This window comes from Acanthochromis polyacanthus, chromosome 18 (assembly GCF_021347895.1).
Source record: "Acanthochromis polyacanthus isolate Apoly-LR-REF ecotype Palm Island chromosome 18, KAUST_Apoly_ChrSc, whole genome shotgun sequence".
NCBI lineage: Eukaryota > Metazoa > Chordata > Actinopteri > Pomacentridae > Acanthochromis > Acanthochromis polyacanthus.
Genome location: NC_067130.1, coordinates 26,788,941 through 26,801,371, shown reverse-complemented (window position 1 = coordinate 26,801,371; position 12,431 = coordinate 26,788,941). Strand labels below are relative to the sequence as shown.

The window sequence follows — 12,431 nt, the reverse complement described above, 5'->3', positions numbered from 1 at the left end:
AGTTGTAAAGATGAGGAGCTGCAATTTGATGTCAAGATAAGCCACCCCAAAATCTACATTTCTCATCTACAAGTATGTATTTCCAGTGCTTCCATTGGTAGCAACTTGCATGAAGCATGTTGTCAGTATACAAGTATAAGAGTGATAGTTACTGTGAGTTGAAGCTGTTTTAATGCTCTGTTTGTAGCAGTAGATCTGGACTCTTTAATATCCATCCATTCTCTATACACCGCTTTATCCTCATTAGGGTCGCGGGGGTGCTGGAGCCTATCCCAGCTGACTCGGGCGAAGGCAGGGGACACCCTGGACAGGTCGCCAGTCTGTCACAGGGCTACATATACAGACAGACAATCACACTCACATTCACACCTACGGGCAATTTAGAGTAACCAATTACCCTCAGCATATTTTTGGACTGTGGGAGGAAGCTGGAGTACCCGGAGAAAACCCACGCATGCACAGGGAGAACATGCAAACTCCATGCAGAAAGATCCCAGCCCACCCCGGGATTCGAACTGGGATCTTCTCGCTGCAAGGCGAAAGTGCTAACCACTATTCCACTGTGCAGCCCAGACTCTTTAATAGCCAACTAAAATCCTTTGTAACTCCTAAAAGCTCTGTAATCTGCACATGCAACATTCCTCATATGAAAACAGGGAAAATACATAATTGGACGTCGACAATGATGAATGCTGTGATGTAAAAATGGTGTTCGGTCAATGGAGCTATTAGCTCACTTAACATTTAAAGACCATTTGAACCTCCCTAATCAGCCTAAAATATGGCTTATAAATCTTTAAGTCCTTTCACACCAGAGTCCACAGAATGTAGAAAAAATGAAATGAAAAAACAGCAGAGATAGCTGCAGAGAAGGCAGGGAAGGGACAACTGGCAGCAAACTCCCAGACTGTGTTTTTACCTCTTAGTGTTCATTTATGAAAATAGATGTACATTATTTAACAGACTTAAAAGAAAAGAACATTTCTGAATCCTGTCTACACAGATAACTGAAGGACAAGAAATTTCAACAAGATACCGCCAGAACATCCTGTTATGGCTTTTTGAAAAGTGCACTTCCTTGAAAACAGAGATAACATTCAAGGAAAATATACAGCATATAGATATGTGGAACCGGGAGATATCTGGGAGGTAAAATAAGAGTCGGAGGTGATGTAGAAGTTAATGAAATGGGTTTCTGACTGAAAGGTTGCTGGGTTGACGCCCAGAATGCACAACTACTGGAGTACTATTGTGCAAGACATGCAAATTATAGCCGATCCATTGATACTGTTGAGCACTGAGCAGCGCCCAGTAATACATATACTTTGTGTGCATGTGATGCAGTGTAGTGCTGCAAATAAATCATGCTCAGCAAAATCTCTGCCTGTGTACGTAATGGTTTGGAAATAGACTAATACGCACCATAAAGTTGAGGATAAAAAGGAAGTGCTCATTTTTCTTTAAAAAAAAAATCAGCTAATTTATAATTTGGGTTATTGATATACATTAGCATAAATCAGAAACGCCATCTGTATTCTTTGATTCAAACCGACACCAACAGGAAACCACATTAGCGGCGTTTTTATTTATTCCCTCTACAAGATGGTACAGAAAGAATGAAAACCAGGCATCCATTAATCAAAAGCACATGACAGTGTGATGTTTACAGAGTTGCATGCATGTGGTCTTTTTTTTAAAAACAACAACAACATTAGATTCACGCATTGAGTGATGGCCAGAAGTGGCAGCAATGACTGGCTGGCAGTGGAGTTGTTGCACTGATCAATCATGCCCCCAAGGTTGCTGTGGGCCAAACCGGATGACATGTTGCATGGGGCATGATGTGAATGCAGGTCAAAAAGAGCACAACATGCACAGTGCAAGGACGGCAAGCAGGGAGGGTGGGGGGGAGAATAGGGTAAATGATGAATGAGCCAAGAGTCTGCAAGCAGTTATGGCTTCTAGATGATTTTTTTTTTTCCAGGTCTGATACACAATCAATGCATTGTCAGGGCATTGTTGCATAAATAAGAGGATCTTGAGGAGAATATCTGCTTTCTGAAAAGGCTTTATCTCAGTAATTAGATCATTTTAAGGTCTATTTCTGGTGTGAAGGGATATATGATCATTAAAAAGTTGTATAACCCAATCAATCTGCTCAATTTATTTAAAAAAAAAATACAGAACTGAAAGCAACCATTTAAGATGGAACATGATGGCCACCTCCTGGCTAACCGCTGAGCTGCATGGAGTGTTGAGCCACAAGCAATACGTATCTAATTCACTCTCTCCCATCTTTTCCCTGCAGTAACTCATTGCTTTACTGCCTTCTACATACAAAAACTGGACAAGTGAAGCACTGAGATCCGTTGGAGGCGCCAGCTGTTCGGACTAGGCAGCGCTGGGCTCAGTTTGGGCTCAGCAGTTGGTAGACCAGCTGGAAGTGAAGTTAATGTCCGAGTCAAGACAGCTTTCATTCACAGAGGAGTTGTTTACTAAAGAGCACAATATTAAAGGTGGTTTTCTACGAGCACTGCGAGGCGATTTTTGTGCTTTTACTTTTTACTACACCCAAGGTTGGGTGTCAGGAGACACAGTAAAGTTACAGAGCAAGCACATTAATGTGTAAACCTCTTTTACAAGCAGTATATTGTTGTAAATGAAGACTAAATGAGGCTATTGGATTTTTACGTACTATACATCTTTTGCCGTACATACAACGCACGTTTTTAAGTATCAGTGTATGGATGAAGTCCACATAGGTAGCACTTTATGGTTAAAAAAAATATCTAAACTTTAAACTAATATCTTCTACTTCTAAAAGGAAGAAGCTTCATATCAGGATGAAAATGATAAAAAAAAAATGTTAAAAACAAAATTATAGGTGAAAACAATGTCACACAACCAACCTGTCATGTTCCATATTAAAGCGCATATTTTAGCAATAGTGAAACTTTCATTACATGGACTTTTTTTCATGCTGTGGTCTGTTCTTTGCAATTCATATCCCTGCTGTTTGAACTGTTTCAACTGCAGAGCCTCAGAATTTCAACATTTTTTTTCAGCTCCAGCAGCTTGTTTTCAACTTCATACGGAATAAAAAAAGAATATACCTGTTGAGACTTGAAACATAACTTGGGTATTTCATCATCAACAAGCTTGTTTTTTTGTTTGTGGTAAGGTGTTTTTTTGGGGGGGTCAGGTACATTGTTGTTGCATAAGCAGCTATAGCTAACGCAACAGTCTGATGTTTAAACGAGTGTAAGTATATTTGAAAAAGGCCCACACTGCAATTAAACAGAATGGACCAAATGAATGCCAGAAACCGGATATTGGCTGGAAATCACACGTTATGAAATCTGTTCTAGCCCCAGCAGTTTGCCATCCACCTCTGCAGCAGATTTATAGCGTCTGATAAGAAACGCCAGAGACGGATATTGTGATTTCTAAAGAAAGAGAATGAGAGAAGCCACGCTGAATACAAAAACAATAGGAGGCAAGTTTAATTTCCCACATATTAAAAACAGAACAAGTAGAAAAATAAGCATGTTTAACATTCTTTGAAAAAAAACAACAAAAACAAGGCATTTTGGTCACGACAGAAGGAATAAATAAAAGCAACGCGGTGATTACGAGTCACTCTTCGGAGCTGGAGTCAGTGGAGCTGCTGGTGGCAGAGTCTGAAGAACTGCTGCTGTCAGTGTGATGAGATACGGTTTGACTGCTTTTCTCTAGATGAAAGAGTGAAAAAAAAAGCACCATTGTCAATGAAATGCTGCAGATGACATTGAAATTATCTGGGAAACTAGCAACTTAATGTGAAATGATTTAAGTGAAGATGGCAGAGGGGCTTTTGTTTGTACTCACTTTGAAATTTCTTGAACCTCTTATACAGACAAGACTTGACATATTGCTCCAGCTCTCGCAGCGTGGAGGGCTTCAGTATCTCAAAGTCGATCTCAATCTCATCCGGGCTGGCATTACCCATTGAGGGCTCTCGTGTCTGAATGATGTGCACCACGCGGGCCAGCTTCATGCCAGGTAGCCGGTTAATGTCAAGGCTCAGCTGGTGCTTTTCATCGTAAGTCATCGGCAAACATTCAATGCCTGAATCCCAGTTTTTGCATCCCCCCAGCGAGCGCCTGAAATTAAGACAATGTAGGTCTCGAAGGGAGTAAAATACCAGAAAAATAAAGCTCTTGATTTATGTACATAATCATACCTGGAGCTGGAATTTTTCATGCTGTTCACTTTCTCATATTTGTCTTTTTCCTTCTTCGGTTTTCTCACGGGACCGTCAAGCTGTTGGGGAACAGTTTGAAGCTGGAAAGAGTGGACAGAAACGATACCACTTAATAATGCTACAGCGTTTTTAAAAAGCCAACAAAAGTTGCAGCATCAAGAAACCAAAGAGGAGGTGAGAGTCAGAGTCGCTGCTGTGTGTGATGTAGCAGAGGTAAGAAAACACAAAGCTCTTCCACTAGTCCAGCTCAGCATATTATTTTACTAGATTTATCTTCTGCATCTGATTGTCTTTATCTCTCTGTCCTTGCTGGACACTTGAGAGGTATAAAATAAGGTGGTAGAGGAGTTTATGCTAATCTTATCAGAAGATCCTGGCAGAAGTCCTGCAGGTTGAAGCAGAAATCTGCTCCAGAAAATCCTCTCGTGGAAAAACTTTACTGATGAGGCGACTGGTGAAATTTCTACATCATATAAAAAATATGTTTTCATTTTATTTACACATACACAGTGCTTTATACAGGCAGTGCATGTTGATTGTGCCAGTATTTGGAGGGCATCATTTTATACATTTAACAGATTAACTGCTTTGTTACTTCCAACACCTTGTTATGTTGGAATCTGTGCAGAAGCCCACCTGTTGTTGCAGGATACGATGGTGAGTGGCACGCTCTTCTGCAAGCTGTGATTTCTCCAAACTGGAGGAATCGCTGCCACTTAGACCTGAGCTCTTAGTCGACATCGACTCCACGCTCTCGTCCGGCATTTTTGCAAAACTTTGCTCGAACACTCCCTGAAGCAAAGAAATGCACGAGGACAGGTAAGAACAGAGTTAAACAGCAAGCACAGAGAGGGGTGTTGAATTCTTTAATTATTGAATCTGACCGCTCACAACACACCTGCAGTTTTCTGGCCATGCTGACGACGCTGTGTTCTGAAGGGTTGTACTTGTAGCAGTTAGAGAAAATTAACCGCACATCTGCAGCAAATGCTTGTGCGTCCTGGTATTCTCCTCCATTTAACTTTTTCTGGAAATGTAAAAGAAAACTGAGTTCATTATAGATGGAGTGTTTGTGTTTGTAAACACACACTACTGTTCAAAAGTTTGGGGTCACTTAGAGATGTCCTTACTGTTGAAAGAAAAGCAGTTTTTTTATGAAGATATCATTAAATTACTTAGAAATCCAGTCTAAACATTATTAATGTGGTAAATGACTATTCTAGCTGGAAACCACTGATTTTTAATGGAATATCTCCATAGGGGTACAGAGGAACATCTCCATCACTCCTGTGTTCTAATGCTACATTGTGTTAGCTAATCATTTTGAAAGGCTCATTGATGATTAGAAAACCCTTGTCCAATTATGTTAGCACAGGAATAAAAGTGTGAGTTTTCATGGAAAACATGCAATTGCCTGGGTAACCCCAAAATCTTCAATAGTAGTGTACTAGTAGTGTAATAATAAAAGTAATAAGGATGCACAATATCTGCTAATGTCCCGTGTAATTATATTTTCTAACTCATTTCAGCAAATTGTCAATGTCTATAGTGACATAAGCACATTTTTTTCCATATTAATTGAAAAGAAAATCAACTCTCTCCTGTGCAGAGGAATTAACATAATATTCTGCCTACTCTTAATATAACTCCTTGGCAGGTGCAGACCTAAAATCCAATGATTTTTAAGTGTAAACATTCACTATCCAAAAATAAGACTACTGGTTCAATTTGCATGTAAAGGTTGAAATTCTTCTGCAACATTTTGAAAACAAACTGTACACTGCTTTTCTATCTGTCGGTCTGTGTTCATTTTGGGACCAAGAATATTTCACTTTAATGCCTTTATATGCTGATACCGATGATGATGCTACCACCGTGTACCCCTAGTGAGTAAATATGTGACTGTAAGTGAACACACTTTAACGGTGCTGAGGTCCATGGGGTACTTGATGATGTCGTGGTAATCGTGCAGCTCCAGCGCTCTAACATCTACAGGCTTGTAGAAAGGCCAGGCGTAGGCCATATGTTTCTTGGACAGCATTTCCTTCAGGACGTCATTGCAGTACTTGAGCTGCTCGCTCAGGCCGCCATGTGCAGTTCCCTGTTGGGGCGACTCCTCCTCAAAGTCGCTTTTAGAAGGAGTGACGGATGCGCCTGCACTTTCACGTCTCCTCCTGCTTTCTGACAAAACATTCAAAGCGACTGTTAAGCACATGAAAATACACTAAAGACAATTCAACCCGGTCTTCACATTTCTAAGTATTCAGATTTCCTCTTACCATATTGTATTCAATGACCACAAGACACAGCGTAGAAAACATTCAAGTACATTTCAGCAGTGTCATTTCAAACAAAAAGAGCATAGAAGAGGGTCATCCAACTAACACAACGACACTCACAATGATTTTCATACTTGCAAAATTCTGGACTATTGATAAAACATTTATACTATTCATACCAAGGGCGATTCTGAGGTCCTTCGTCTCCAAACAGATTATAGGCTCAGACAGCTGTAAAACTCAAAGCCTGGCTGCCCTGCATGATTTCGTGCTCAGAAAACCACACACCGAGAATTCTGAAGCAGCGGTTCGTTGAATAAAACATCCTGTTAATCTATTAATTGCACCACAAAAAGAATAGTCTGTCTGTTCTACATGCCTGATATGGTTTATATCTTTCTCCTTAGGAATCAGTTTCGTTAACTAGTTTCTGACTTTTTTGTCAGTGTAATCTCCCTGCTGTAGAGGCACATGTCCCAAATCAGATCTGTCATCTTCCAAGAATTAAAAAAAAGTCATATTATGTACAAGATATTGAGCCTCGTATCAATGAAACTTTCCTTCTTCCTGCCTGTGACCTTTGTTTGTTGTACAAGTATGCTCTGTTCACTTTCAAATAAGTTGCGTTACCTCGTCATATAAGCTAATTAATTACCTGGAGTGCAGCTTTTTTTGGTCTTGCCTTTGGCTACGTGCGGTAAAATCTCCACTTCTCTAGGAGACATGCTGGCAACTTTTTGCAAGAAAATCTTTTCCAAGGCGAGGGCCATCAGCACGATGTCGTCTGTTGGCTAGAAGACAGAGGGTAAACTATGAAGCACAATTTTGGGGGCAAATCAGCAGCCTACTCTTGCAACAACAAAGCTCCTCACCTTGTTATATATGTAGCAGTTGGTGAACATGGTGTTGAAGTCTTGCATGCATTCACTCGCGCTCCAGTAGTAGCTGTTCTCCAGTCGCTTCTTGATGGTTCCCATGTCCATAGGAGAGGTTATTATCTTATGATAATCCTGAATTAAGAAAAAGAGTCAATGTATTAGAGGAATATAATCTTGTTTTGTTTGTCTCATACTGTCAGAAATATCTGAAAAGTTATTTCATGCAGAAATCAAACACACGCTTCTTTTGAGTTTATTACAGTATGGATCTTATTTTGAGTTTTTGGCCATAACTGCTGACAGTGACTGAACATGAAACCCGTGGGGATGCTTTGCTTTGTCCAGATGGAGTCACAAAGTCCCAAGGATAGCCAACTTTAAAAACATTTGCAAAACTGGGCAAACTGTTGAAATATTACCAAATTTGTTGTTCGTGTGTTTCAGCTGCCTGTATTTTCTTGGCTGAAACAAAATAGTTTGGATAATCTGTCTGATCACAGCCCTGTTTGACTTTGCTGCAGTGATTACACGATGCTCTCAGATCTGAGCAATTATGTAGGTGACTGCAATGACGGCAAATACAAAATTGTAGCCAAAACTACATAAATATGAATTCATTTGTAATAAACTGGAATAACATTGGACAGTATCTAACCATGCACACATACATACACACACACACACATATTACTACCTAAGGTCTACAGATTTGTCTTTTTGGTTTCCGCACCACTTCAGTTGATGAGACTGAAATTTGATTTAATGTCAGTTGTTCTCATAATCCTCTGAGCTCACCCCAAACAGTTGGTCCTAATAATAAACTACAGCAGGTACTATTTAAGATAGAGTCCCTATTAAATTACTTCATCAAACATCAAAATTAAAACCTTTTTTTCTAGTTAGCAAGTCATTAAGTACTGACATGTTAAAAATGCAGAATCAAGCAAACAAATTATCAGACTGTTATTCACATTTGAGTACAGGCTGCCAATGTCGGATGAAAAGTGTGGCACCACATTCCAACGCCTCTATACTCACTGTGCTGTTTAAGTGGGGAGAGCATGAGAATTAGGAAGAAACCAAACGGGGGAAGAAACAAAGAAAAGATGTTAACAAACCTTAGACAGCATCATTAACAGCTGCAATGAAAGAAAGACAAAGTGGAGGAAAACTGAAGGATTTAGAGGCAGTTTCACTCCAGTGAAAGGAGAGGAAAACGGATGCTCTTACACAAGGCAACATAGACAATAGTGTGTAAAAAATCATCTTCTTCAGGCATCCACCACCTGTACATTACTTTCATTTGCACGTTAATATATTTTTGGCACCTCCAAAAAATCTAGACTGCTGCCTTTAAGATGGATATTTATGACTGCTGCAGTGGGGAAAACAACTACACTACTATTCAAATGTTTGGGGCCATCGCGGCAATTTCATGTTTTCCCTGAAATCTCACTTTTTTAGCCTTTCAACACGATTAGGTAACACAATCTAACATTAGAACACAGGAGTGATGGTTGCTGGAAATGTTCCTCTGTACCCCTATGCAGATATTTCAGTCAGCCGTTTCCAGCCACAACAGTCATTTACCACATTAACAACGGCTAGACTGTATTTCTGATTCATTTATTGCTATCTTCATTGAAAAAGAAGCTGCTTTCCTTTCAAAAAGGACATTTCTACGTGACCCCAATCTTTTGAACAGTAAAGTAGATCTCAAAGAGCAGAATTGCAGTTTTGTTAAAGCCTCTACAATGCAGGAGACCCATGTTTATTTCAGGATTTGTTTCATGTTGTGTTCTTGGCTTAAAAAGACAGGTGATTATTTTCACTTTCAGATAATCTGCAAAATACTGTTGCACCTGATTAACCAACACCCCCAAAGCATGTATCATACAGTGTAATATGAGAGAGAAAACAACAAATCTTCTCATTTAAGGGGCTGGAATTAGGGAATATTTGACATTGTTTCAAGAAGCAAATCACCAGCTACTCACTGGTAGTCCGAGAGAGACTGCATCGACAGGCTGGTAAAAAGGCCAGGCGTAGTGATGCTTCCACATTGATTTGATCACTACATTCTGCATGTACTTCAGCTGGTTGGTTCTCCGGCCTGGCTTGTTCGGATTGGTCACCTCAGGAGGTGGAGGGTTCATGAGCTGTGGAGCGTTCACGGGTTGTGGAGGGTCTGTGTCCGTTGACATTCTTCTGGTTTCTGTTGTCTCTTGTGGACTATGTTGCCGGTCAGCTCATCAAAGAATCTGAGGGAACACTAGCCCACTTTATACGGAGTTTTCATGCCACACAATGACCTGTTGACAGAAGTGAATAAACTGTTATAAAAATGTGCCTCTCATAGTCCAAAGAAGAAAGGTATAGAAAGTAAGTGACTGTGTCAGATTGTCCAATGAAATCAATTTACTGTTAAATTTGTATGCCTAACTTTGACATGTATAGCAGAAAACGAAAGATACCTCAAAAGTAATAATGGAAAAAAAACTTACATTAATGTACAAAGGAGCGACAGTTATTAGTACCAATATTCTGCATTATTCCTAATATTGATGTTGTTTTCTATTAAAATCAGCTTCACAATAGAGTAAATCGTTCAAAAAACTTTCTCTGCCATCAACACTCTGAGATCTTGAACAATCATACATAATTGGTTGCACATTAATAATAACCTTTGATCAAGAGGAAAGAATAATCAGTGAAATGCTCTCTTCTAATTATGCATCCATCGATCCATTCTCTATACACTGCTTTATCCTCACTAGGGTCACGGGGGATGCTGGAGCCTATCTCAGCTGACTCGGGCGAAGGCAGGGGACACCCTGGACAGGTTGCCAGGCTGTCGCAGGGCTACATATACAGACAAACATTCACATTCACATTCACACCTACGGGCAATTTAGAGTTATCAATTAACCTCAGCGTATTTTTGGACTGTGGGAGGAAGCCGGATTGCCCGGAGAAACCCACGTATGCACAGGGAGAACATGCAGACTCCATGCAGAAAGATCCCAGGCCCACTCTTCTAATTAAACATAGGTAAAATATTAGTAATCAAAGACTATTCAACAATGCTTTGTGCTATCAGCCAGTTTTGTTCTTGTTCTGTTTTTTACAACTAAATTTTCAGTTTTACTGCAAATATTCCAATCATCTGTATAATCACAAAAATCTGGATCAGAACCAGCCTTGGAAAAAAAAAAAGATATCAGGTAAGCTGTATCTAACAAATGTCACATGAGGTTTCATATGAACAAATCTACTTCTGTGGTGTGATACAGCCCTCGCAGTTTAAAAAAAAAAAAAACAAACAGATATGACTATAGTAACTGTTTAATTGACCTGCTTTAAATTTTACTATAATAGGAGTGGTGGCTTTCTACATTTACAGCTATATGACAGTGGTCATGTTTCAGCCACTGTGACTGATTCCGGTGTGTTTGTTTATTAGTTGTTTTGGGGGTGTTAAGAAAGAAAAAGAAAAAAAGAAGGGCTTGCATCAGTGATGACTGAATTATTCAAAATCTGAATCACTTTAATTGCTGGGTAGGTTTTCACATGCAAGAAATAAATAGTGATTTTGTGCATTACATGAAACACTGACAAGCACACAAACTGATTCAAAAATAAATCAAGAATTGCAGGTTGCAGACAGATACAGGTCAAATAAACAGCAAATGGAGCAAATACAAAGGACTGTAAGTGATTTAAATAAGTAAATGTTTACAATGTAAAAAGTAAATGTTTACAATGTTTATTCTAATTATCATTTTTAATGTATTGTACTCATTACCAATTGAGAAATGTCATTATCTGTTGAGCGTGGCTTGTAAAGCATGGCAGGTGCAGTAAAACAATATAGTAATATATAAATGACAAAATAGTAAATAATACCTTGAAATTCCTGTCATTACTCGGTTGACATATTATTAGTTAAACCAATAGAACACCAAAAAGCAAATACAAAGTGTGTCAATCTTAAACTGAGCTTGGTATAGTTAAATGCCACAAAAGCAGTTGTTGCAAAAACGTTCAGAAAGTTAGCTAAACTTTGCTAACTGGTTAAAATAACGGCGTCACTGACTGATAAACACAAGTCGACATGACAAATAAAGATAATTAAACATGATTATGGTTAGTAATGTCTACTTAGAAGTCTGCTTACGAGATTCCTGCTTTGCTTTGAGGAGGGCAGCTTCCAGCAAACCCTTCAAAGGGAGTTGCCTTTTAGCTAGCCGTTATCCTTAGATAAAGTTAGCATAAATACCAGTGCGCTTGATTCGCAGGGGATTATGGGATTCTCATGGGGAAAAACACACACTACACAAAATAAAATGAGCTATTTACAAACTCCTGTTGTTGTAAAGCTACGACGGACAGAAAGTTTAGAAGCTGCTCTACTTCAGAAACCCACAACGAAGTCTAAACACAGCAGCGAAATCGACGTATGCCAACGAGAGACTGTGGATAAACAAACTCAAAACTTCCAGACTGACCTACAGCAGGCGAGGCTGCAAGGAACATGGTCCGCTTCGTCATTAGTTTCGTCAACCGACTGCTAATTTACGGTAAAGGTACAATACTGCGCCCTGCCGCCCTGGAGGGTGTGGTACATAATACAATACAACACAATATAATATAATATAATATAATATAATATAATATAATATAATATCATATAATATCATATAATATAATATAGTCATTTGACCCCGCCACCCTAATGAGGATTGAACAATGTATAGATAATGAATAATTTGAAGTTTCTCCACTGGTTACCTGTGTCTCTCAGAATTGATTTTAAGATCCTTTTATTGGTTAATAAAACACTTGGATTGATCAAATTATCTCAGGAACTATGGAACAGGAATTATGCTGGAAACTGAGGCAGCATTAAAAAAAACCTTCAATATTCCATATAGCAGGTACATGTTGAATTAAAGTATATATTAAAAACGTTAATTTGAAGCCATTAAAATGAATAAAACATGGACAAAACTGGACAAGCAACTAATGAAA

General features: G+C 39.1%; 1 protein-coding gene across 4 annotated transcripts; it reads right to left on the bottom strand.

Moving 5' to 3' along the window:
- Positions 1-3,479: 3,479 nt before the first annotated feature.
- On the bottom strand, positions 3,480-11,979 carry LOC110956089 (bromodomain-containing protein 3-like). 4 transcript variants are annotated; one of them, XM_022201370.2, is made up of 10 exons: positions 11,909-11,979; positions 9,398-9,712; positions 7,395-7,532; positions 7,178-7,313; positions 6,162-6,424; positions 5,142-5,270; positions 4,880-5,035; positions 4,223-4,323; positions 3,868-4,142; positions 3,480-3,731 (listed from the first exon to the last, which is right to left on the bottom strand). In XM_022201370.2, exons 2-10 carry the CDS (start codon positions 9,602-9,604, stop codon positions 3,637-3,639), a joined length of 1,500 nt encoding a protein of 499 aa, XP_022057062.1. In that variant the 5' UTR covers positions 9,605-9,712; positions 11,909-11,979; the 3' UTR covers positions 3,480-3,636. The 4 variants fall into 4 exon arrangements, with proteins under 4 accessions (XP_022057062.1, XP_022057061.1, XP_051794865.1 ...); XM_022201369.2 differs by lacking the exon at positions 11,909-11,979 and adding an exon at positions 11,578-11,902; XM_051938905.1 differs by lacking the exon at positions 11,909-11,979 and adding an exon at positions 8,372-8,442 and having other exon boundaries at positions 9,398-9,498.
- Positions 11,980-12,431: the final 452 nt, after the last annotated feature.

Coding starts and splice junctions, on each gene's coding strand:
- LOC110956089 (XM_022201370.2), bottom strand. CDS start 9,604: ATGTCAACGGACACAGACCCTCCACAACCCGTGAACGCTCCACAGCTC. Junction 7,314..7,394: donor ACTGCTACATATATAACAAG/GTGAGGAGCTTT, acceptor TCTGTCTTCTAG/CCAACAGACGACATCGTGCT. Junction 5,271..6,161: donor TGGACCTCAGCACCGTTAAA/GTGTGTTCACTT, acceptor TTACATTTCCAG/AAAAAGTTAAATGGAGGAGA.